Raw genomic sequence first — 21,434 nt, 5'->3', positions numbered from 1 at the left:
TTAAATTTTTAATTTAAAAATTCAACAATTTTCCAAATTAAAACCTAATCCCAAAACCTATTAAACATTTACATTATATTGAAAATTAATGCATTTAATTAAAGTGATGAAATGATACATCCTGGCCCATTAAAGTAAGGGAGCTTGAAGATGGCCCTGTAGTTGAAATGCAGGAAGTGGAGCAAACATTGCAACGGCCAGCTCATGTTCGCAAAACTCCAAAATATCTCAAGGACTATATCACCTAGGGGAATATTCGGGAGAATTATTCCATGAGGACAACTGTGATTTCTATTATTTTGTTTTATTATTGCAATTGGTTAGTTACACAAAAAGTGGTAGAATGGAAAGGATATATGTAAAGTGGAAAGGCGTGAGCTGGACATGAGGATAATACACAAAAGTTTCTTTCTTTCTTATCTCTATTATTTTCTCTCTGTTCTTGTGGAGCTCACACCTGCTCGAAAGGTGGAAACCTCGTGATACTGACAAATATTCATTTGAGGTCGTATCATGAAACGAAACAGCAAAGAAATTTATTCAAAATTAAACTAAATTGAATCAACAAAGGCCAAAGGATTCAACAAGGCTTGCCAGGACCATTTTAATTAAAGTGCTTAGACGAGGCTTCTCAGATGGTGAGGATTCGACGGCAAGAGGCTTCTTCGATGGCGAGGATTCGACAGCAACTGACTCAGATCGAGCGTGTAGCGGCAGCAACTCACTTAGATCGAGCGTGCAGCGGCAGCGACCGACTCAGATCGAGGCGTGCAGCGCGCAACGACAGCAACCGACTCTGATCGAGGCTTGGACACGAGGCTTAGGCGAGGCCGTGAGCCAGACGGCGACATCCTACGGAATTGGGGGGATTTGGGTGTTAGGGATTTGTGGGTTGTGGCTGCTGGTAAAGTGTTGTGAGTGCGTGTGAATGTGAGAGTTAGGTTAAATTTGTTTTTAAGTTAAAGTTAATAAATATTTTTTAATTTAATATAAAAATTAGCCGGATAAGAATGTTGGGGAACTCTTTTTTTTTAATTTAATACATATTGATGGAATAATTATCCTTCACTTAATTATTTAAATTTTTTCTTGGACAGTCACCAACGAAAGCGTAAACAACTACCAGGGGGCTTACAGAAAAAAGTGCTCCTATTCTAAAAGCAGATGGTTAGGTTGCAGTTCCAACGTCTTCAACTTATGGATTTGTCTCTTACTTGGAAGTAGTCGTTGTGATTTACCTATCGGAAAATAAACACGCCCATATCAGATAACAGTAATTAGATGTTATGCTTTTACAGCAATGAAGAAGTTAAGCGTTTGAGAAGTGAAAATTCATATTTTTCCATTACAATTGGGATTAGTATATTAAATAAATGTAGCATGTACAGATATTATTTTGCGGGTTTTTTTATGTTTTAAGACATATTCATTACCTTTTTGACAGTTACGGAAACATATTGGGGAAACCTACACAGAAATTCCTCCCGAACAAAAGGCAAGGTACAAAAAGAGAGATACAAGGATGGGTAATTCAAACTCACATTCTGGTGACAATGAAATAGTGGAAACAACAAGCAGCATACATTGGAGGTTGTTTGCACTTCCTACAGGTGACATAGTTTCTGCAACTAAAGCTGAGCATATGCTTACCATGAATAATATTATTCTTCTTAATTATAAGTTGCTCATGCAGATCTTTTATCTCCATAATGTTGCATATGACAACATTCAGCTTGATAGGAATATACTTCCTATCACATTCTGGAACGAATCAAGGATCAAGAAGTTCATGAAGTGGCTTAGATCTAAAGGAGGGATTGGAAGCGATAAGGTAATCTCTTCTTGTAGGGTGCTAAATTGAATTAAAAACAAAATATTATTTGCATTATAGAGTAGAACTCAGCTTGAGAATTTATGGAGTCGGAAAATTGATCCGCATGTACTTGAGATAAGGCATCAGCAACCTTATTGGAACTTTCATGCATGTTTGTTTTCGTCTTCAGTTTTTATATTACAATATTTAATCTATTAAGTATTCTTAAAAAAAATACGAGAAAAAGTTGGAAAACACTTTAGGGTGATTGGGTACACTTTCGTATGGCACAAATAGTGCTAGGCTTTGTTTTTAAGCGGACGGCTTGTCCACTTTCTGTTTTACAACTTATTCATTAATACATTTTTGAGTTTCTTATGGGAAAAAATTTGAGAAAACACTTTAAGTGAAAACAAATTTGTATTTCAATTTATACTTATATTCTTCACTCTAGGAGTATTTATTTTTTATAGTGAATTGGAAAATATATTCTACCAATAATTAAAGGAATAATTTTCTTTTAATTATTAAAAAGATAAGGTAGTTACTCATTACCCATATAAATGGATAGTTTTAATCTGTTCCATATCTATACAACAGAACGAGCTTCAGACACGGTTTGCAGCGTTCCACTATCACTTCTATTCTGAGCAGCAGCGTCTTTTTTCACAGCAGCACCAGATTCTAGATGACCAGCAGCTCATCAGCCGCACTCTCGGGATTTCGCCGCCATCCTCATCTTCATCTCCGCCACCTCCTCAGTGATTATCCCATGGTTTTATGCCCAGAAATTATGATTATTATGTATTTTGTTTTCAAATTTGTCAATACTTGTTATGTTTTGATTATGCATTATGGACATTTTTCATAAGATAGCTTAATTTTGTGGTTTGTGTTGATGATTTCCATGTATGGATGTTTGGATAGGTAATTTCTCCTTCAATGCATTCTTCATTCCTGCATCCTGTGGGAGAAAATTGGAAAAAGTGGTTTTTGATGTGGAACGGGGAGAAGGATGAGATATATATTTTTAAAGGGTCAGATTATTTGAAAAACACACCCCAAATTTAATTTCTCTTAACGATCATGAGTTAAAATAAAAAATTAACGTTTACTCATCACACTATTAAAAGAACCAAAGCATTACTTATAGAAAAATTATAGTCACCTATCCTATATTTGTGATTGAATAGTGGCATAATTTTAATTGGGATATTTAACATTACTCTTTATAATTTTTTGGTCTTATTTCAAGCTTGTAAAATTTTCCATAACTATGACTTCAACAGCAGATTTCAGGTTGCATTTAATCGTTGCTATAATTAGGTACTGTGAAACAATTTATTGGCCACGATTACATAGTCGTCGTTATGTCACCCCTATTTTTTCTCTTGTTGCCAACCAGCTCTTGGATGTTTGGGAACCGATGGCAATAATAGGGAAATTATGTAATATTGGTGTGTTTGCGAAATAAATAATTAAACATTTAATTTTATTGATAAATTACTAAATATATAAGTGGTGAAAATTTAATCTCTAGAGTTAATACAAGTAAAGATATTAATTTAATTAGATCATAGATAATAAATAAAAATAAGTTTTAAGTAAATCATAATAAAAATTAATTAATTAATTAATATTAGGTGCAAATAAAAAAATGATATAAATAAAAATCTCATAAATGGACAACTTTTTTCATTAATTTTATCCCAACTAAACCCATGCGTAAATTAGGATTATTAATCCCATGATTTTAGGATTAAATTTAAATTACTACCCCCTTAATCCAATCCAACTAAGCTTGACAAACATTGGATAAATATTTAATCCCAAAATTAGTCCAATCCCATACTTAATCCTAGCATCCAAACATGGCATTATCACCTTATATAACAAAGTGTCAGTGAAATACAGCAAAACGTTATAAACGAGAACTTATGTCTGTACATAACATTATTTACTTTTTGTGAATTTCCAAATACCTACAATATGATTTGCAAGCCCTACAAAAGTCTACCTTGCATGCTCTTTCTAATCTGAAATTTGATTTTTATTAAATTTTTTATGTGTTCACTAATAAATAATTGAAATTTAAAAAAATTAAAAAAAAATAGAATTAGAATGGGTTACAATAAAAATGAAGAATAACAAACAAAATATGATATTTGTTGGATGAATGAAACACAATTGGAATATTCTATATCGCTATTAATATGTTTACTTTGTGAACATAAATTAGAATGAGTTATTATAAATTATTAATTTATCCTCAATCAATTATTATCATTATTACTATTTGTTATAATAATTGTAATTATTATTATTGACAATTTTAATATTAAGAAAATTATTGTTAGAGGTGGAAACACCATATAGAGAAGGAATGATTAAATTCATTAAATTTAGTGGGGTAAGAATAGTCACTTAAGACAACAAGCGTCTCCCATTCTCACCTCCACGAGCATGAAAGCACTAGTAATCATTCTTAAATTTTGATGAAATCTGTTGCTTTTATTCTAATAACGAACGCAAAACATGTGGAATAAGTTGGAATAACGAACGCAAAACTTGTGGAATTATAATTGAAATACGTCAACAAAAAATAGAGAAAGCACAACCAAAATTAGATAACTACAAAACCAAAAATAAAGTTATAGAAAACAAACTTGGTACCTAACCTCAGTAATGGGAATCTCAACCAGTTAATGGGAATATTTAACACAACATTAGGGAAAAAATTAGATGAAACACGTGAACCATTAAGAGAGAAAGTTTGACGAAAATTAGAAACTCATTTAACAAAAAATGATATTTACTTGGAATCTAACCCATGATACTGGTACCTAATGAACTTTATAGGAATATGAAACGCAAAACCAGTGGACCAATAAGTTGAAACATGTGAACCAAAAGATAAAAATATAACCAAAACTTGAGACTAATCAAACCAAGCAAAATTAATATTGATATTTAACCCATATAATTAGAATTTTACCAAGTTAGTTGGAATAACGAACACAAAACCTGTGGAATTACAATTGAATACAATTGAAATACGTCAACCAAAAATGGGGAAAGCACAACCAAAATTAGAGACCTACAAAACCAAAAATAAAGTTATAGAAAACAAACCTAGTACCTAACCTTAGTAATTGGAATCTCAACCAATTAATGGCAATTTTCAACGCAAAATTAGGGAAAAATTAGAGGAAACACGTGAACCATTAAGAGAGAAAGAACAACCAAAACTTGGAACTTATCCAACGAAGAATGTTAATTACTTGGAAGCTAACAATAAATATTGGTACTTGACAAATTTAGTAGAAATATCAAACATAAAATTAGTGGACCAATAAGTTGAAACATGTGAACCTATAGATGGAAAAACATTACCAAAATTTAGAACTAATCAAACCAAAAAAAGTGATATCAATATCTCACCCATATAATTGGAATCTTGATAAACTAGTTGAAATATTAAATGAAAAACTAGTAGAATAATCGTTGAAACACGTGAACCAAATGTGGAGAAAGTTTAACGGAATTTTGATACTTGTCTAACGAGAAATAAATTTAATTCGAATTTGACCCAAAATATTAGTATTTAACGAGTTTAGTGGGAATATTAAACATAAAACTAGTGGATCGGAAAGTGGAGATAAGCAAACCAATTAGTGAGAAAGTTTAATCAAAATTAGGTATATGTGAAATTAACTTGGAATGTCACCTAATATATTGACATTAAAACAAAAGAGTCGAGACATGCTTATTTTAATTTTTTTAACCTTTGTTGAATTAAAAATATTTTTTTCTCTCAAATATTGTTTGTGTTAAATATTTACAAAATTTCCTTAATTTTTTCCGTTTTATTTTATTTTTTCTGCATTAAAAATAATTTTTTTAAATTTATTAAATGTACAACCAGTAAAATACCAGTTGTTCAAGCTTCCTCTTTACTATTGAAGGGGCTGCATTGCATACATCACTGTACTATACGAAGACTCAGAATCACCAGCAACATATTATCAAACCAGAAACAAAAGTAACTTCAATTTCGATTACGGTTCACCATAAGTTAGAATATATCTTTTCTAATTTGAAGAATATGGAAGCTCCTTATCTAGGTTCTTAGGCCATGTTCAGTTGAATGTCATTTATAATTTTTATTTTAATATATGTATTAATGAATACAATTGTTGTTGTGAATTTTTAGGGAAGGTCGAGTGGTCTGAGGGTTATCCAATATCTCTGATAAGTATTGTTAATGATGAGAGGATGAACGACAATCTGGATCTCTTTATTGTCCCTCAATACGGAAGAAATCCTTACTACACTGGTTAAGTGCAAGTTACTCTTTCCGTATTATATTAATTAAATAAAATGATGGGTTATCATTATCTATCAATTGTGTGAGTGTCTTTGTTTGGCTTAGTTCAACTTATAAAATCTCTTGAGTTGTATAAGAGATTTTTTTATTTATTTACTTTTGTGTACCGTGTCTTCTTGAAAAAGGAAGTTAATAAAAATAATCATTGTGTGCAATATATTGCTTAAGTTACTCTATCCATGTTGGCTTAATTATGCTCTCTATTTTTTATTTATTTATTTATTTTACCTAAAACAAACTCCACAAATTGTTGGGTAACTAATTCTTACAGCCAAGTGATACTTCGTCCTTGCATCATTTCACTAAATATGCAACGAAACTTTTGGAATTTCGGCCTCTACAACAATCATTTTGTTTATGATGCTTATCAACATGATCGTCAACCATAATCACAATTAATTTGTTAATTATTTTGTTAAATAATGTGAATTCACAAAATTTTATCTCTGAGTGTGGAATTAAAAAGCTTGCTCAAAGTCAAAATGAGACTATTTGGATTTGTACTAAAGATATTGGATGATTTCTTAATTTGTTAGTACGTTTCACGAAAGGAAGCTAGAGGAAGATGAAGCTTTCAAGTCCCGTGCGCATCAAAGTTAGAAACAGAGCTTAGGAGAAATGGACGGGTATTAATCATTGTCATCCAAGGTTAATTAATCTTCATTTTTGCAGTGCTGGCCACATTTTCCAAAATCAAGATTATATAATTCATCTTGCACATATATCAAGAAGATTCTTATCATTTTGTTCGATTATGTGATTGATTTGTTCCATTTATGTCATTAAAATGTTATATAAAATTGAACTTTTAAACCACATTAAATCCGTTATAAAATTTTTTTAATTTGAATCAATACAGGAGGAGGAAGAAAACCTTTTTCGCTATACATATTCTCAATTTTCACGTATTGACATCATTGGATAACTTTTCAAATGAATAATTGTTGTAAACATCGCAAACTTGATGAACAGGAAATAAAATAACGAAAAATAATTAAGAATATATCCATAAAAAGAAGTAATGGAGGCGTTGGATTAAGCTTTTGCTAGAAAAGTAACTTCTCACGTTTAATTTAATTATAATCTTATTTGTTTCGCGTTACGTACCCACCACAATTTTTATCTTGCCATTATCCACAATATTTACTTTTGTAATCCGCGAGCAGGACTCATGTGCTGGCTCGCGATGAATTGGGATCGGGTATGGGCCCCAAAAAACCTCAAAAACAGAATTGGGATGAATTGGGATCGGGTATGGGCCTCGTACCCGAACCAAGATATTTTGATTAAATAAAAGTTATGAAATAGAGCACCAAAAGCTCTCTCTATTTTCTCACTTGGATTAGCGCGGGATTGTCTTGACACGCAGTTTAACCGTGCACCTTAATAAATTTAATTTTTAATACACGATAAAATTGTATAGTTTAATACTATTAAAATTTAATTTTATTAAACCATATGTCTTAATACATAGTGTGTCTATGTAAAAAAAAAAAAAAAAGAGGTGTCCATATTAAAAAAGGACTATATATACACACATACATATATATATATATACATATACGTACACACACATTCATACGTCCATGTGTTTGTGTGTGTGTGTGTTTAAGCTACTTAGTGGTCCAAAAGAATAAATTTTGTGAGTCATCTTTTCTGGATGCTACACCATAAACTACAATTAGCCAGTAAACATTAGAATGAGTGGAGCAAAGTATAAATGGAAATTTAAATGTTAGCATAATGTGGAGTTTGGACTCTTTCTTTGTTATTTTTCCCTATCTCTTGCCGTTGTATCCAAAGCCTTTAAAAATGAAAAAGAAAAAAAAAAAAGAACTCGCCAAATATAACTTTCTGAATCTGTACATTGGGCAGAATTAGGGAAACTTACAATTGAAATAATAACACCACAAATTAGATACCATATGTGGACTCTCCCAGTAGGACAATTTATTTCCATTTTGAAAAGAACTTCTACTGGCTATTACTTATAAATCATTTGGCTTATAACCAAGGAGTCTAAATTGAAATGGAAGCAGAATCATGACTTTCCAAATCAACCTGGAGCATGGTTAATGCACACCAATGCATTATGATATTATATAGTTATTATGCTGAAGACGAAACTTTCCTTAGAGATGGGGACGGGTTTGAGAATTGCTTCTAATTTAGAGATGGGGGTCAGGACCATAAAAGACAATACCGTGTTAATTTTTATCGATAACTAATAATTAAACCTCAATTAATATTTAATTAAATGAAAAATAATTTTGATAAATAAATAATTTACATATCAATTAATTCATGATATAATAATCGCTAATTTTTTTATTATCAATAAAATATTTTAAAATTTTCTACAGCTAATTTAAATTATTAAATGTTACCTATGTTAATTTATTAATATTTACTAACATAAAATTATGAAGCTTAATTTATTTGGTGATACAACAATACACTTCAATAAACATAATTGATGCTTAACTGTAATTTCACATAATTAGTAATCAACTATACATAAACTAGACATGCTTGCTATCTTTGGATATACTAAACATATCTAAACAAGCATACTAATTACCCCAATCATGATCATATATTATAAATTTAATTAATCAACTTTTGAGCAATTCCTAAATATTTTATAATCTGTGAATTTCAATATATTCATACAACAAGATCATCATGTCATTAAATAATACGCATCACAATAATTATGAGAACTTGAAATTGAATTTAATTTGACATCTATGAAAACTTTCTAATTTGGCTACTTTAGTAACTAACAAATTATCATAATATGAATGTCAAATTGAACATTTATAACAAAGTAATTTCTTTAATAAAGTAAATAAAACCACAAACATCAACTCAAATATCAAACATTAAAATTGGAACATTAAGAAATTTCGGAGATCATTAATTAATGAGCGGAAGCATTCAAAATTATGAGAACAAAACTTATAAGGCTTGATGCACATAAAGTCGGCGGCTTTATCATACTAAATCCAATTAATCATATCTTTAATTTAATAAAATAGAATATCAGGGACTACACTGAAATTTCACATGCAATTGCTCCTAAATTTCGGCTTTAAGACAGCATGTGATGGCCGTTGCAAATTCAATTGGACTTAAATGAAACAAAATTCTAAACTTTGGCCAAAAACATACACTAAACAAACCATAGGGTGTCTCATGAAAAAACTCCAAACGATAACCCAATTTCACCTTTATGTATTGTGCCGCCAACAGTCAAAAACATCTTGGAATTTTTTTTTTTTTTTTTGGTGCAAAAAATTTCTATGCCAGTAACTTTCTTTATACATTATGTATATGTGGACTAATAATCCAAATTGACATATACTCGAAAAGGACAATTGAAAATTAAGAAAGGGTTATTACATATCTTAATAGAAAATCATAAATTCTTAAACCATGCACTCCTATCAGTTGTTGAGAATTTTTACACCTCTTATAAAGCAAATAAACCCTAATTTACATAAACTTCAATCCCTAAGATCATAGATGTTGATGCTGAAATCTGCTCGCCCTTTGACCGACCAGATTCTTTCACCAACGTTTGTGTTATCTGTTGTTGCTCGTTCACTGGAACTGGAATCGTCCCCCTTCCTCTCAATAGACCTGCGCTCACTAAAAACGGATCAGAGACGCCGGTGGTTTCGCCGGCGTAAACCCTCCGATGCCTAAGTTAGCTCAAGGTGTTTACGGGAAAACAATGTGATTTGGGTTCAAGAAGTTTATCTGAAATTCGTAGGACAATGATCTGGTTGCAATTTGGCAGCGTTTTCCCTCTCTTAGTTTTTCTGTCCCTTTCTCCGTTGAGTTCCTCCCCTTTTATATCCGCTGTCCCCACCTTTCCGTTTGCCCTTTATCCCCCCCTTTTCCGGGTAGTGGCAGCCCCTCACGGGACTCTAACCGTTGCATTGTCGTAAACGTGGGGACTTACGTGTCCTTCAACGGTTCTGGGAAAAGCGTAACGGTTGCAATTCTGTGTTCTGTGAAAAGCGTAACGGCCGCGATTCTGTGTTCTGGGAAAAGCGTAACGGCCGCGATTCTGTGTTCTGGGAACAGCGTAACGGCCGCGGTTCTGTGGGATCGTGTTCCCGCTTTCTGGGGGACAGGTATCGGCTCGGTGTATACCTCTGGTCGGTACATTCCCCTAGCAGGGGTTCCCCTCTGGTCGGTTTATGCTTGTCCCTGTGTTCGGCTCGTACCATAGGCTGAGGTGATCCACGCCGGGGTGGAAATAATAGCATGACCGACCTGGTGCTTGTATTTACTTAACACCAGTCCCCCAGTTTCTGGTCTTGCGAGTGAAATGAGTCAAGAGTAGAAACTGATAGTCGGATCTTATCCATTCTGGGGTTTTTCCTCTGGTCTTCTGTCTAATGGGACGGATCCGAGATATCATTTTTCTTCTGAGGAGATTCCGACCTGAGCATGGGCCTAAATGAACACGCGCCCATTGCATATCTGGGCTTACATCTACCCTAGCCTTTTGTAACGGTTAGTGACGTGGCATCTTCAGACTCTTCGTATTTGAAATTTGAAACGACGGGTTATCTGTCCTCGATGTACGGTGAGTGAGCTGGCGTCTCCATCACTTTAAATGCCTTCGTTTCCCCCTTTTCGTTTCAAATCCCCAGACTCACATCGTCATCGTTTTGTTACTCGTCTCTCCGTCGTTACTTAACCCCCTCTCTGAACTTTGCTTACACTTCTCGTGTCTGGAGTATCCACTTGCTGGATTTTTTCTCTATCACGGCCGCGCCATCAGTGACAGTTCAATCCAGGTATTGCTTTTAACTTCTCCTCTGGTTGTTGTTGATTGGGTTCTGTGTTGCCCTCTTTGTGTCCATATACTCGAGTTTTCTCTATTTTCTTTTGGGATTCCGATATGTCAAACCGGAGAGGAAAGTTGATTGCTGATGAGAGTGATGAAGAATCGGAGAGTTCAGGCCTCAACGTGCCAATACCCACCGACTTCTTAGGTCCCTCCAGTAGTGTAGGTCCTTCCCATGGGAGGGATACCCTTGAGTATCCACGCCCCTTAGTTGTCTTTCCCTCCCCCGAAATAGAGCTTGTAGGTAATAGAGGCGGACCTGCTTCGGGCTCTGGTGAGAACCACAGCTATGGTGGGGTTAGGGTTCCTGAAGGAGTCGGTGATGGTGAGGGGAGCAGCTCCGGACCGAGCAGACCTCCTCAAAGAAGGCATCTTGGTCATAGGGCAGAGGCAGATTCTTACCCTATTGACTACACAGCTTGTGCTACCACCGAAACCGATATGTTCAAGCTGAGGAACCTTTACGACATTCCTTCAGAGGTTCTCCTGGTAGTTCCAGGAAAAGGTGACGTCCCCAGTCGGCCTCCGCGGGGGTATGTGACGATGCACCTGGAGAGCTTCAAATTAGGAGCTCGGCTGCCCCTTCAACGTTATTTTGCTAAGATATTGGGTGGTATGCACCTGGCCCCAGGTCAGCTACATCCCAATGGATGGAGGGTTCTCTCGGCTATGTATGTGTTGTGGAAGAGGTGTGAATCAGAGGAGCCCTCCCTTGTTGAAGTGAAGCATCTATATCAGCTGAGGAGTAGCCCGAGGGAAGCAGGCTGGTATTATTTCATGTCGAGCTCTGCGAAGAGGAAACCAATCACCGGCTTCCCCTCCTCGTGCAAAAATTGGAAGAATAAATTCTTCTTTGCTGGGGGGAATTGGTGTCCAGCAGCTCACTCGCTGGGTGGTGATATTTACCTTCCAACGAATTTTGTCACCCCAGGTCGTTCATTTTTGCCTATATTATTGATAAAATTGCTACTTATTGGGTTCTTTAACCTTTTGTGCTATTTCAGAATCGTGGGGTCTGATTGGGGGGCTTGAAGATCGGCCTTTGCTTCAGGTGGAAACGGCTCTATTGAACGCGTCTACCTGCCAAGACCTCCTGTCACCAACAAGTCTGGTTGGCTCGGGCTTAGTGGATATAGCTGCCGGGATGGATAACAAGATTCTCAGTGCTATGACCAGAAAGCGTGGTCGAGCTTCAGGCAGCTCCAGCAACCCACCTCCTCCTCCGAAGAAAACCAGCGTAGGCCCATCCAAGGCTCCTGTTCCTGCTCTGCCCCCTCCCCCGCCCCGTAAGAGTGGTGGGGAGAGAACTTCTGACAAGAGTCCCGAGGTCAGCCTCCAGTCTGGGGACCGATCCTCCCCTCTGCCATCTCGGGAACAAGGCGACTACCTGAGCTTGTATCAGAAGGATTACAAAAGATCGGTGGGGCCCAAGATGGTGAAGGACATTGAGAGTATGGACCTCTCAGAGTTGGCTGCTTCTGTTCAGAGAGTATCCTTCAGGCTGGCCACCATGGTTTCGTGTTACAAGGCCAGGGCCGCGCGCCATGAGAGGAAGCTTCAAGCTGACAATCAGGAGCTGAAGAAGAAAGCTGACTCTGCTGATCGTTCCAAGGAGAAGCTGGCCGAACTGAATCAGCAGATGTTGGAGCTGGCGGAGAAGGTTGCGGTTGCTGAGTCCACCTCCTCCAATCTTGAGGACGAGTTGGGTGGCCTAAAGTCTGACCTTCAAGTTGCTCAAAGTGAAAGGGATACTTTGAGGACCGCCCTTGAGGGAGAGATCAAATCCCTGAGTGACCAGCTGACTGAAGAGAAAGGCAAATCCGCTGATGTGGATGATCGGTTGGATGCTGAGTACAACTCCGGGGTTGCTTTCAGCTATAAGTGTATCATGTCTGTACTCAAGGAAGAATACCCCGAGCTCGACATGAGCAAGCTGGAATCTGGGGTGGAGAGGTATATGGCTGGGGCCAGCCAGGGAGATAAGGAGCAGGGTGAGCAGGATCAGGTGGAGGCTCCTTTGGATAGGGTGCAGGAGGAGGAAATTGGGGGACGTGCTTTCGAAGTAGGTCAAGGGTCCGTGCCTGGACCTCCCGGTAATACTGATCTCCCACCTTCTGAGATTGCTGACCCTTTACCTCCCGAGGTCGCTGATCTTTCAGCTGCTGGAGCCGCTGACTCTCATAATCTTTAGGCCCCTTTTTTTTTTGTATGAACTCTTGAGTTGTATTCCTTTGATAAAGAATTGAACATTTATGAGATTTCCAGATACTTTCTATTGGATCTCTTGTCTGGTGTTTACTTGCATTTAGCAAAATTTTTCGAAAAATTAGCTGCTGGTCTTTCGTTGACCGAGCAGAAGCAGACACTCATTTGCCTTAATAAAATTTATGAAAAATTAGCTGCTGGTCCTTTGTTGACCGAGCAGAAGCAGACACTCATTTGCCTTAATAAAATTTACGAAAAATTAGCTGCTGGTCCTTTGTTGACCGAGCAGAAGCAGGCACTTATTTACCTTAATAAAATTTACGAAAAATTAGCTGCTGGTCCTTTGTTGACCGAGCAGAAGCAGGCACTTATTTGCCTTAATAAAATTTACGAAAAATTAGCTGCTGGTCCTTTGTTGACCGAGCAGAAGCAGGCACTTTGTTGCCTTCGTAGAATTTTCGTAACTTTAGCTGCTGGTCTTTTGTTGACCGAGCAGAAACAGGCATTTTCATGCCTTAGCGAAACTTTCGAGAATTTAGCTGCTGGTCTTCGTTGACCGAGCAGAAGCAGGCATTTTGTTGCCTTAGTAACATCTTCATAAATTTAGCTGCTGGACCTCGTTGACCAAGCAGAAGCAGGCACTTACTTGCCTTAGTGACACTTTCGAGAAATTAGCTGCTGGTCTTCGTTGACCGAGCTGAAGCAGGCATTTTGTTGCCTTAGTAACATCTTCATAAATTTAGCTGTTGGACCTCGTTGACCGAGCAGAAACAGGCATTTTGTTGCCTTAGTAACATTTTTACTGGTCTTGCTACCAGGGGACTTCATGCTGAATTCATTGTTAAGTAAATACAAGCACCAGGTCGGTCATGCTATTATTTCCACCCCGGCGTGGATCACCTCAGCCTATGGTACGAGCCGAACACAGGGACAAGCATAAACCGACCAGAGGGGAACCCCTGCTAGGGGAATGTACCGACCAGAGGTATACACCGAGCCGATACCTGTCCCCCAGAAAGCGGGAACACGATCCCACAGAACCGCGGCCGTTACGTTGTTCCCAGAACACAGAATCGCGGCCGTTACGCTTTTCCCAGAACACAGAATCGCGGTCGTTATGCTTTTCACAGAACACAGAATTGCAACCGTTACGCTTTTTCCAGAACCGTTGAAGGACACGTAAGTCCCCACGTTTGCGACAATGCAACGGTTAGAGTCCCGTGAGGGGCTGCCACTACCCAAAAAAGGGGGGGATAAAGGGCAAACGGAAAGGTGGGGACAGCGGATATAAAAGAAAAGGAACTCAACGGAGAAACGGACAGAAAAACTGAGAGAGGGAAAACGCTGCCAAATTGCAACCAGATCATTGTCCTACGAATTTCAGATAAACTTCTTGAACCCAAATCACATTATTTTCCCGTAAACACCTTGAGCTAACTTAGGCATCGGAGGGTTTACGTCGGCAAAACCACCGGCGTCTCTGATCCGTTTTTAGTGAGCGCAGGTCTATTGAGAGGAAGGGGGACGATTCCAGTTCCAGTGAACGAGCAACAACAGATAACACAAACGTTGGTGAAAGAATCTGGTCGGTCAAAGGGCGAGCAGATTTCAGCATCAACATTTTGGCGCCGTCTGTGGGGATCATTACAAAAAGTCATATTGTCTCTACCAATTTAGATTTGGCCGAAGCAGAAGTAATCTGCAAATTAAATTGTTGGGAATGATTCTTGATTAAGCACTGCCCAGAGCCCAATGACAAAATTCGGGTATTAAAGGAATTTGCTCATTTAATCATGACAAGGAAGTTCAGAAGCTGTAGGGGAAGTACAGTCACAACAATAGAGCAGAACGAAGTTCACAAAAAAAAAAATTTTACCAAAGGTCAGAAGCCATATTTCAAATGGTCAAATACAGGTGCACTCGAACCACTTCCTTGATTATTTTATATCATTCAATTTTTGCAAATTGTAATACGGCTATTGTCGCAACTTGCCTATCTTATGCACATTAAAACTAATCAGATCAGTTTGCAAATGCGTCCCCTTTTTAGTTAAAAAATTATTCTTAGCTGAATATTCTTTTTATCATCACATATATTTAACATCAATGATGCATGCATGAGCCCAAATCTCTTGTCGAGACATGTAACTTTAAATTGATAGTGCATTATGGAATTGATGATCTCAAAATGTAAGGAATTCATTCCACAACGATCCTGGAATATCAGGAGTAAATTCTGCAGTCATATGGGAATGTGAAGAATTAGTACTTGATTTCACAACATGATAACATAACCAATCATGTATAAAATAGATACATAGATATTTTATCAATTTAAGAATTGGACATGCTTTTGTAAGTATTCAATCCCAAATTTTACATGGGAATAATATTATAAAGTCATATTTATGAGTGCAGTGATTTTTTAATGATCATGGAGCAGCTAAATTTACGAAGATTTTACCAAGGCAAGTGAAGGCCTGCCTCTGCTCGGTCAAACGAAAGACCAGCAGCTAATCTACTAAGGCAAGTAAAGGCCTGCCTCTGCTCGGTCAAACGAAAGACTAGCAGCTAATCTACTAAGGCAAGTGCCTCCTTCTGCTCGGTCCACGAAAGACCAGCAGCTAATCTACTAAGTAAAGGCCTGCCTCTGCTCGGTCAAACGAAAGACCAGCAGCTAATCTACTAAGTAAAGGTCTGCCTCTGCTCGGTCAAACGAAAGACCAGCAGCTAATCTACTAAGGCAAGTGCCTCCTTCTGCTCGGTCCACGAAAGACCAGCAGCTAAATTTACGAAGATTCTACTAAGGCAAGTAAAGGCCTGCCTCTGCTCGGTCAAACGAAAGACCAGCAGCTAATCTACTAAGGCAAGTAAAGGCCTGCCTCTGCTCGGTCAAACGAAAGACCAGCAGCTAATCTACTAAGGCAAGAAAGTGCCTGCCTCTGCTCGGTTAACGAAAGACCAGCAGCTAATCTACGAAGGCAAGTGAGTGCCTGCCTCTGTTCGGTCAATGAAAGACCAGCAGCTAATCTACGAAGGCAAGTGAGTGCCTGCCTCTGCTCGGTCAAACGAAAGACCAGCAGCTAATCCTACGAAAATCCTACGAAGGCAAGTGAGTGCTTGCTTCTGCTCGGTCAACGAAAGACCAGCAGCTAATCTACGAAGGCAAGTGAGTGCTTGCTTCTGCTCGGTCAACGAAAGACCAGCAGCTAATCTACGAAAGCAAGTAAGTGCCTGCCTCTGCTCGGTCAACGAAAGACCAGCAGCTAATTTCTCAAAAATTTTACTAAGGCAAGTAAGTGCCTGCTTCTGCTCGGTCAACGAGGTCCAGCAGCTAAATTTATGAAGATGTTACTAAGGCAACGAAATGCCTGCTTCTGCTCGGTCAACGAAGACCAGCAGCTAATTTCTCGAAAGTGTCACTAAGGCAAGTAAGTGTCTGCTTCTGCTTGGTCAACGAGGTCCAGCAGCTAAATTTATGAAGATGTTACTAAGGCAACAAAATGCCTGCTTCTGCTCGGTCAACGAAGACCAGCAGCTAAATTCTCGAAAGTTTCGCTAAGGCATGAAAATGCCTGTTTCTGCTCGGTCAACAAAAGACCAGCAGCTAAAGCTACGAAAATTCTACGAAGGCAACAAAGTGCCTGCTTCTGCTCGGTCAACAAATGACCAGCAGCTAATTTTTCGTAAATTTTATTAAGGCAAATAAGTGCCTGCTTCTGCTCGGTCAACAAAGGACCAGCAGCTAATTTTTCGTAAATTTTATTAAGGCAAATAAGTGCCTGCTTCTGCTCGGTCAACAAAGGACCAGCAACTAATTTTTCGTAAATTTTATTAAGGCAAATGAGTGTCTGCTTCTGCTCGGTCAACGAAAGACCAGCTGCTAATTTTTCGAAAAATTTTTCTAAATGCAAGTAAACACCAGACAAGAGATCCAATAGAAAGTATCTGGAAATCTCATAAATGTTCAATTCTTTATCAAACGAATACAACTCAAGAGTTCATACAAAAAAAAAGGGGGCCTAAAGATTATGAGAGTCAGCGGCTCCAGCAGCTGAAAGATCAGCGACCTCGGGAGGTAAAGGGTCAGCAATCTCAGAAGGTGAGAGATCAGTATTACCGGGAGGTCCAGGCACGGACCCTTGACCTACTTCGAAAGCACGTCCCCCAATTTCCTCCTCCTGCGCCCTATCCAAAGGAGCCTCCACCTGATCCTGCTCACCCTGCTCCTTATCTCCCTGGCTGGCCCCAGCCATATACCTCTCCACCCCAGATTCCAGCTTGCTCATGTCGAGCTCGGGGTATTCTTCCTTGAGTACAGACATGATACACTTGTAGCTGAAAGCAACCCCGGAGTTGTACTCAGCATCCAACCGATCATCCACATCAGCGGATTTGCCTTTCTCTTCAGCCAGCCGGTCACTCAGGGATTTGATCTCTCCCTCAAGGGCGGTCCTCAAAGTATCCCTTTCACTTTGAGCAACTTGAAGGTCAGACTTTAGGCCACCCAACTCGTCCTCAAGATTGGAGGAGGTGGACTCAGCAACCGCAACCTTCTCCGCCAGCTCCAACATCTGCTGATTTAGTTCGGCCAGCTTCTCCTTGGAACGATCAGCAGAGTCAGCTTTCTTCTTCAGCTCCTGATTGTCAGCTTGAAGCTTCCTCTCATGGCGCGCGGCCCTGGCCTTGTAACACGAAACCATGGTGGCCAGCCTGAAGGATACTCTCTGAACAGAAGCAGCCAACTCTGAGAGGTCCATACTCTCAATGTCCTTCACCATCTTGGGCCCCACCGATCTTTTGTAATCCTTCTGATACAAGCTCAGGTAGTCGCCTTGTTCCCGAGATGGCAGAGGGGAGGATCGGTCCCCAGACTGGAGGCTGACCTCGGGACTCTTGTCAGAAGTTCTCTCCCCACCACTCTTACGGGGCGGGGGAGGGGGCAGAGCAGGAACAGGAGCCTTGGATGGGCCTACGCTGGTTTTCTTCGGAGGAGGAGGTGGGTTGCTGGAGCTGCCTGAAGCTCGACCACGCTTTCTGGTCATAGCACTGAGAATCTTGTTATCCATCCCGGCAGCTATATCCACTAAGCCCGAGCCGACCAGACTTGTTGGTGACAGAAGGTCTTGGCAGGTAGACGCGTTCAATAGAGCCGTTTCCACCTGAAGCAAAGGCCGATCTTCAAGCCCCCCAATCAGACCCCACGATTCTGAAATAGCACAAAAGGTTAAAGAACCCAATAAGTAGCAATTTTATCAATAATATAGGCAAAAATGAACGACCTGGGGTGACAAAATTCGTTGGAAGGTAAATATCACCACCCAGCGAGTGAGCTGTTGGACACCAATTCCCCCCAGCAAAGAAGAATTTGTTCTTCCAATTTTTGCACGAGGAGGGGAAGCCGGTGATTGGTTTCCTCTTCGCAGAGCTCGACATGAAATAATACCAGCCTGCTTCCCTCGGGCTACTCCTCAGCTGATATAGATGCTTCACTTCAACAAGGGAGGGCTCCTCTGATTCACACCTCTTCCACAACACATACATAGCTGAGAGAACCCTCCATCCATTGGGATGTAGCTGACCTGGGGCCAGGTGCATACCACCCAATATCTTAGCAAAATAACGTTGAAGGGGCAGCCGAGCTCCTAATTTGAAACTCTCCAGGTGCATCGTCACATACCCCCGCGGAGGCCGACTGGGGACGTCACCTTTTCCTGGAACTACCAGGAGAACCTCTGAAGGAATGTCGTAAAGGTTCCTCAGCTTAAACATATCGGTTTCGGTGGTAGCACAAGCTGTGTAGTCAATAGGGTAAGAATCCGCCTCTGCCCTATGACCAAGATGCCTTCTTTGAGGAGGTCTGCTCGGTCCGGAGCTGCTCCCCTCACCATCACTGACTCCTTCAGGAACCCTAACCCCACCATAGCTGTGGTTCTCACCAGAGCCCGAAGCAGGTCCGCCTCTATTACCTACAAGCTCTATTTCGGGGGAGGGAAAGACAACTAAGGGGCGTGGATACTCAAGGGTATCCCTCCCATGGGAAGGACCTACACTACTGGAGGGACCTAAGAAGTCGGTGGGTATTGGCACGTTGAGGCCTGAACTCTCCGATTCTTCATCACTCTCATCAGCAATCAACTTTCCTCTCCGGTTTGACATATCGGAATCCCAAAAGAAAATAGAGAAAACTCGAGTATATGGACACAAAGAGGGCAACACAGAACCCAATCAACAACAACCAGAGGAGAAGTTAAAAGCAATACCTGGATTGAACTGTCACTGATGGCGCGGCCGTGATAGAGAAAAAATCCAGCAAGTGGATACTCCAGACACAAGAAGTGTAAGTAAAGTTCAGAGAGGGGGTTAAGTAACGACGGAGAGACGAGTAACAAAACGATGACGATGTGAGTCTAGGGATTTGAAACGAAAAGGGGGAAACGAAGGCATTTAAAGTGGTGGAGACGCCAGCTCACTCACCGTACATCGAGGACAGATAACCCGTCGTTTCAAATTTCAAATACGAAGAGTCTGGAGATGCCACGTCACTAACCGTTACAAAAGGCTAGGGTAGATGTAAGCCCAGATATGCAATGGGCGTGTGTTCATTTAGGCCCATGCTCAGGTCGGAATCTCCTCAGAAGAAAAATGATATCTCAGATCCGTCCCATTAGACAGAAGACCAGAGGAAAAACCCCAGAATGGATAAGATCCGACTATCAATTTCTACTCTTGACTCATTTCACTCGCAAGACCAGAAACTGGGGGACTGGTGTTAAGTAAATACAAGCACCAGGTCGGTCATGCTATTATTTCCACCCCGGCGTGGATCACCTCAGCCTATGGTACGAGCCGAACACAGGGACAAGCATAAACCGACCAGAGGGGAACCCCTGACAAGCATAAACCGACCATAGGGGAACCCCTGCTAGGGGAATGTACCGACCAGAGGTATACACCGAGCCGATACCTGTCCCCCAGAAAGCGGGAACACGATCCCACAGAACCGCGGCCGTTACGCTGTTCCCAGAACACAGAATCGCGGCCGTTACGCTTTTCCCAGAACACAGAATCGCGGCCGTTACGCTTTTCACAGAACACAGAATTGCAACCGTTACGCTTTTCCCAGAACCGTTGAAGGACACGTAAGTCCCCACGTTTGCGACAATGCAACGGTTAGAGTCCCGTGAGGGGCTGCCACTACCCGGAAAAGGGGGGGATAAAGGGCAAACGGAAAGGTGGGGACAGCGGATATAAAAGGGGAGGAACTCAACGGAGAAAGGGACAGAAAAACTAAGAGAGGGAAAACGCTACCAAATTGCAACCAGATCATTGTCCTACGAATTTCAGATAAACTTCTTGAACCCAAATCACATTGTTTTCCCGTAAACACCTTGAGCTAACTTAGGCATCGGAGGATTTACGCCGGCAAAACCACCGGCGTCTCTGATCCGTTTTTAGTGAGCGCAGGTCTATTGAGAGGAAGGGGGACGATTCCAGTTCCAGTGAACGAGCAACAACAGATAACACAAACGTTGGTGAAAGAATCTGGTCGGTCAAAGGGCGAGCAGATTTCAGCATCAACATTCATCTTTATTGAAATTCGAATGCCTTACAAAAAACATAGAACATATGCATGTACAACAGGCTATCATGCATTTAACAGAAATAACTTGTCAGAACGAGAATTCAGTAGAGCATTTTGCTTACTGGAAATATTTCTTCAAGTGCTCGGCGTTCCACGACCTTTTCACGTCTCGCCCATCCTGGTATGCTAACTTATAAGCTCCTGGTCCAGTGGCGCGTATCACCCTGTACGGGCCTTCCCACTTCGGGCCAAGGGCGCCATGGTTAGGTTCCCTGGTGTTTTGGTTCACCTTCCTAAGTACCCAATCTCCTGCTCGGAATTGCCTCACGCGTACGTTCTTGTTGTAATAACGCATCATCCTTTGCTGACACTGGGCCACTTTCTGCGATGCCCCTACCCTCTTCTCCTCAAGCAAGTCTAGGTTTAAGCATATCTGCTCGTCATTTTGCTCCTCGTTGAAATATTCCGTTCGATGTGTCCCCACTCCAATTTCTGCTGGGACTACTGCCTCATGACCAAATGCTAAGGCGAACGGAGTTTCCCCTGTGGCGGTCTTGTGAGTTGTCCGATAAGCCCA

At 40.1% G+C, this 21,434-nt stretch overlaps 2 protein-coding genes and 1 long non-coding RNA gene across 7 annotated transcripts; 2 read left to right on the top strand and 1 right to left on the bottom strand.

The window, feature by feature from the left end:
* Nucleotides 1-396: 396 nt before the first annotated feature.
* On the top strand, nt 397-2,805 carry LOC112097666. Of its 5 annotated transcripts, XR_002905167.1 has the most exons (5): nt 849-930; nt 1,098-1,308; nt 1,445-1,610; nt 1,694-1,831; nt 2,414-2,805. It is a non-coding gene; the product is annotated as an uncharacterized LOC112097666 (long non-coding RNA). The 5 variants fall into 5 exon arrangements; XR_002905165.1 differs by having other exon boundaries at nt 397-904; nt 1,098-1,610; XR_002905168.1 differs by having other exon boundaries at nt 401-930; nt 1,098-1,610; nt 1,733-1,831.
* Nucleotides 2,806-11,121: 8,316 nt separating this feature from the next.
* On the top strand, nt 11,122-13,258 carry LOC112097713. The gene is made up of 4 exons (XM_024183084.1): nt 11,122-11,577; nt 11,755-11,998; nt 12,072-12,394; nt 12,509-13,258. Exons 1-4 carry the CDS (start codon nt 11,122-11,124, stop codon nt 13,256-13,258), a joined length of 1,773 nt encoding a protein of 590 aa, XP_024038852.1.
* Nucleotides 13,259-17,294: 4,036 nt separating this feature from the next.
* Nucleotides 17,295-19,431, bottom strand: LOC112097712. The gene is made up of 4 exons (XM_024183082.1): nt 18,976-19,431; nt 18,555-18,798; nt 18,159-18,481; nt 17,295-18,044 (listed from the first exon to the last, which is right to left on the bottom strand). Exons 1-4 carry the CDS (start codon nt 19,429-19,431, stop codon nt 17,295-17,297), a joined length of 1,773 nt encoding a protein of 590 aa, XP_024038850.1.
* Nucleotides 19,432-21,434: the final 2,003 nt, after the last annotated feature.

Source organism: Citrus clementina, unplaced genomic scaffold (genome assembly GCF_000493195.1).
Source record: "Citrus clementina cultivar Clemenules unplaced genomic scaffold, Citrus_clementina_v1.0 scaffold_5, whole genome shotgun sequence".
In the NCBI taxonomy this organism is placed as follows: Eukaryota; Viridiplantae; Streptophyta; class Magnoliopsida; order Sapindales; family Rutaceae; genus Citrus; species Citrus x clementina.
The sequence above is the reverse complement of the archived record's forward strand: the minus strand, read 5'-3'. Positions and strand labels throughout refer to the sequence as shown.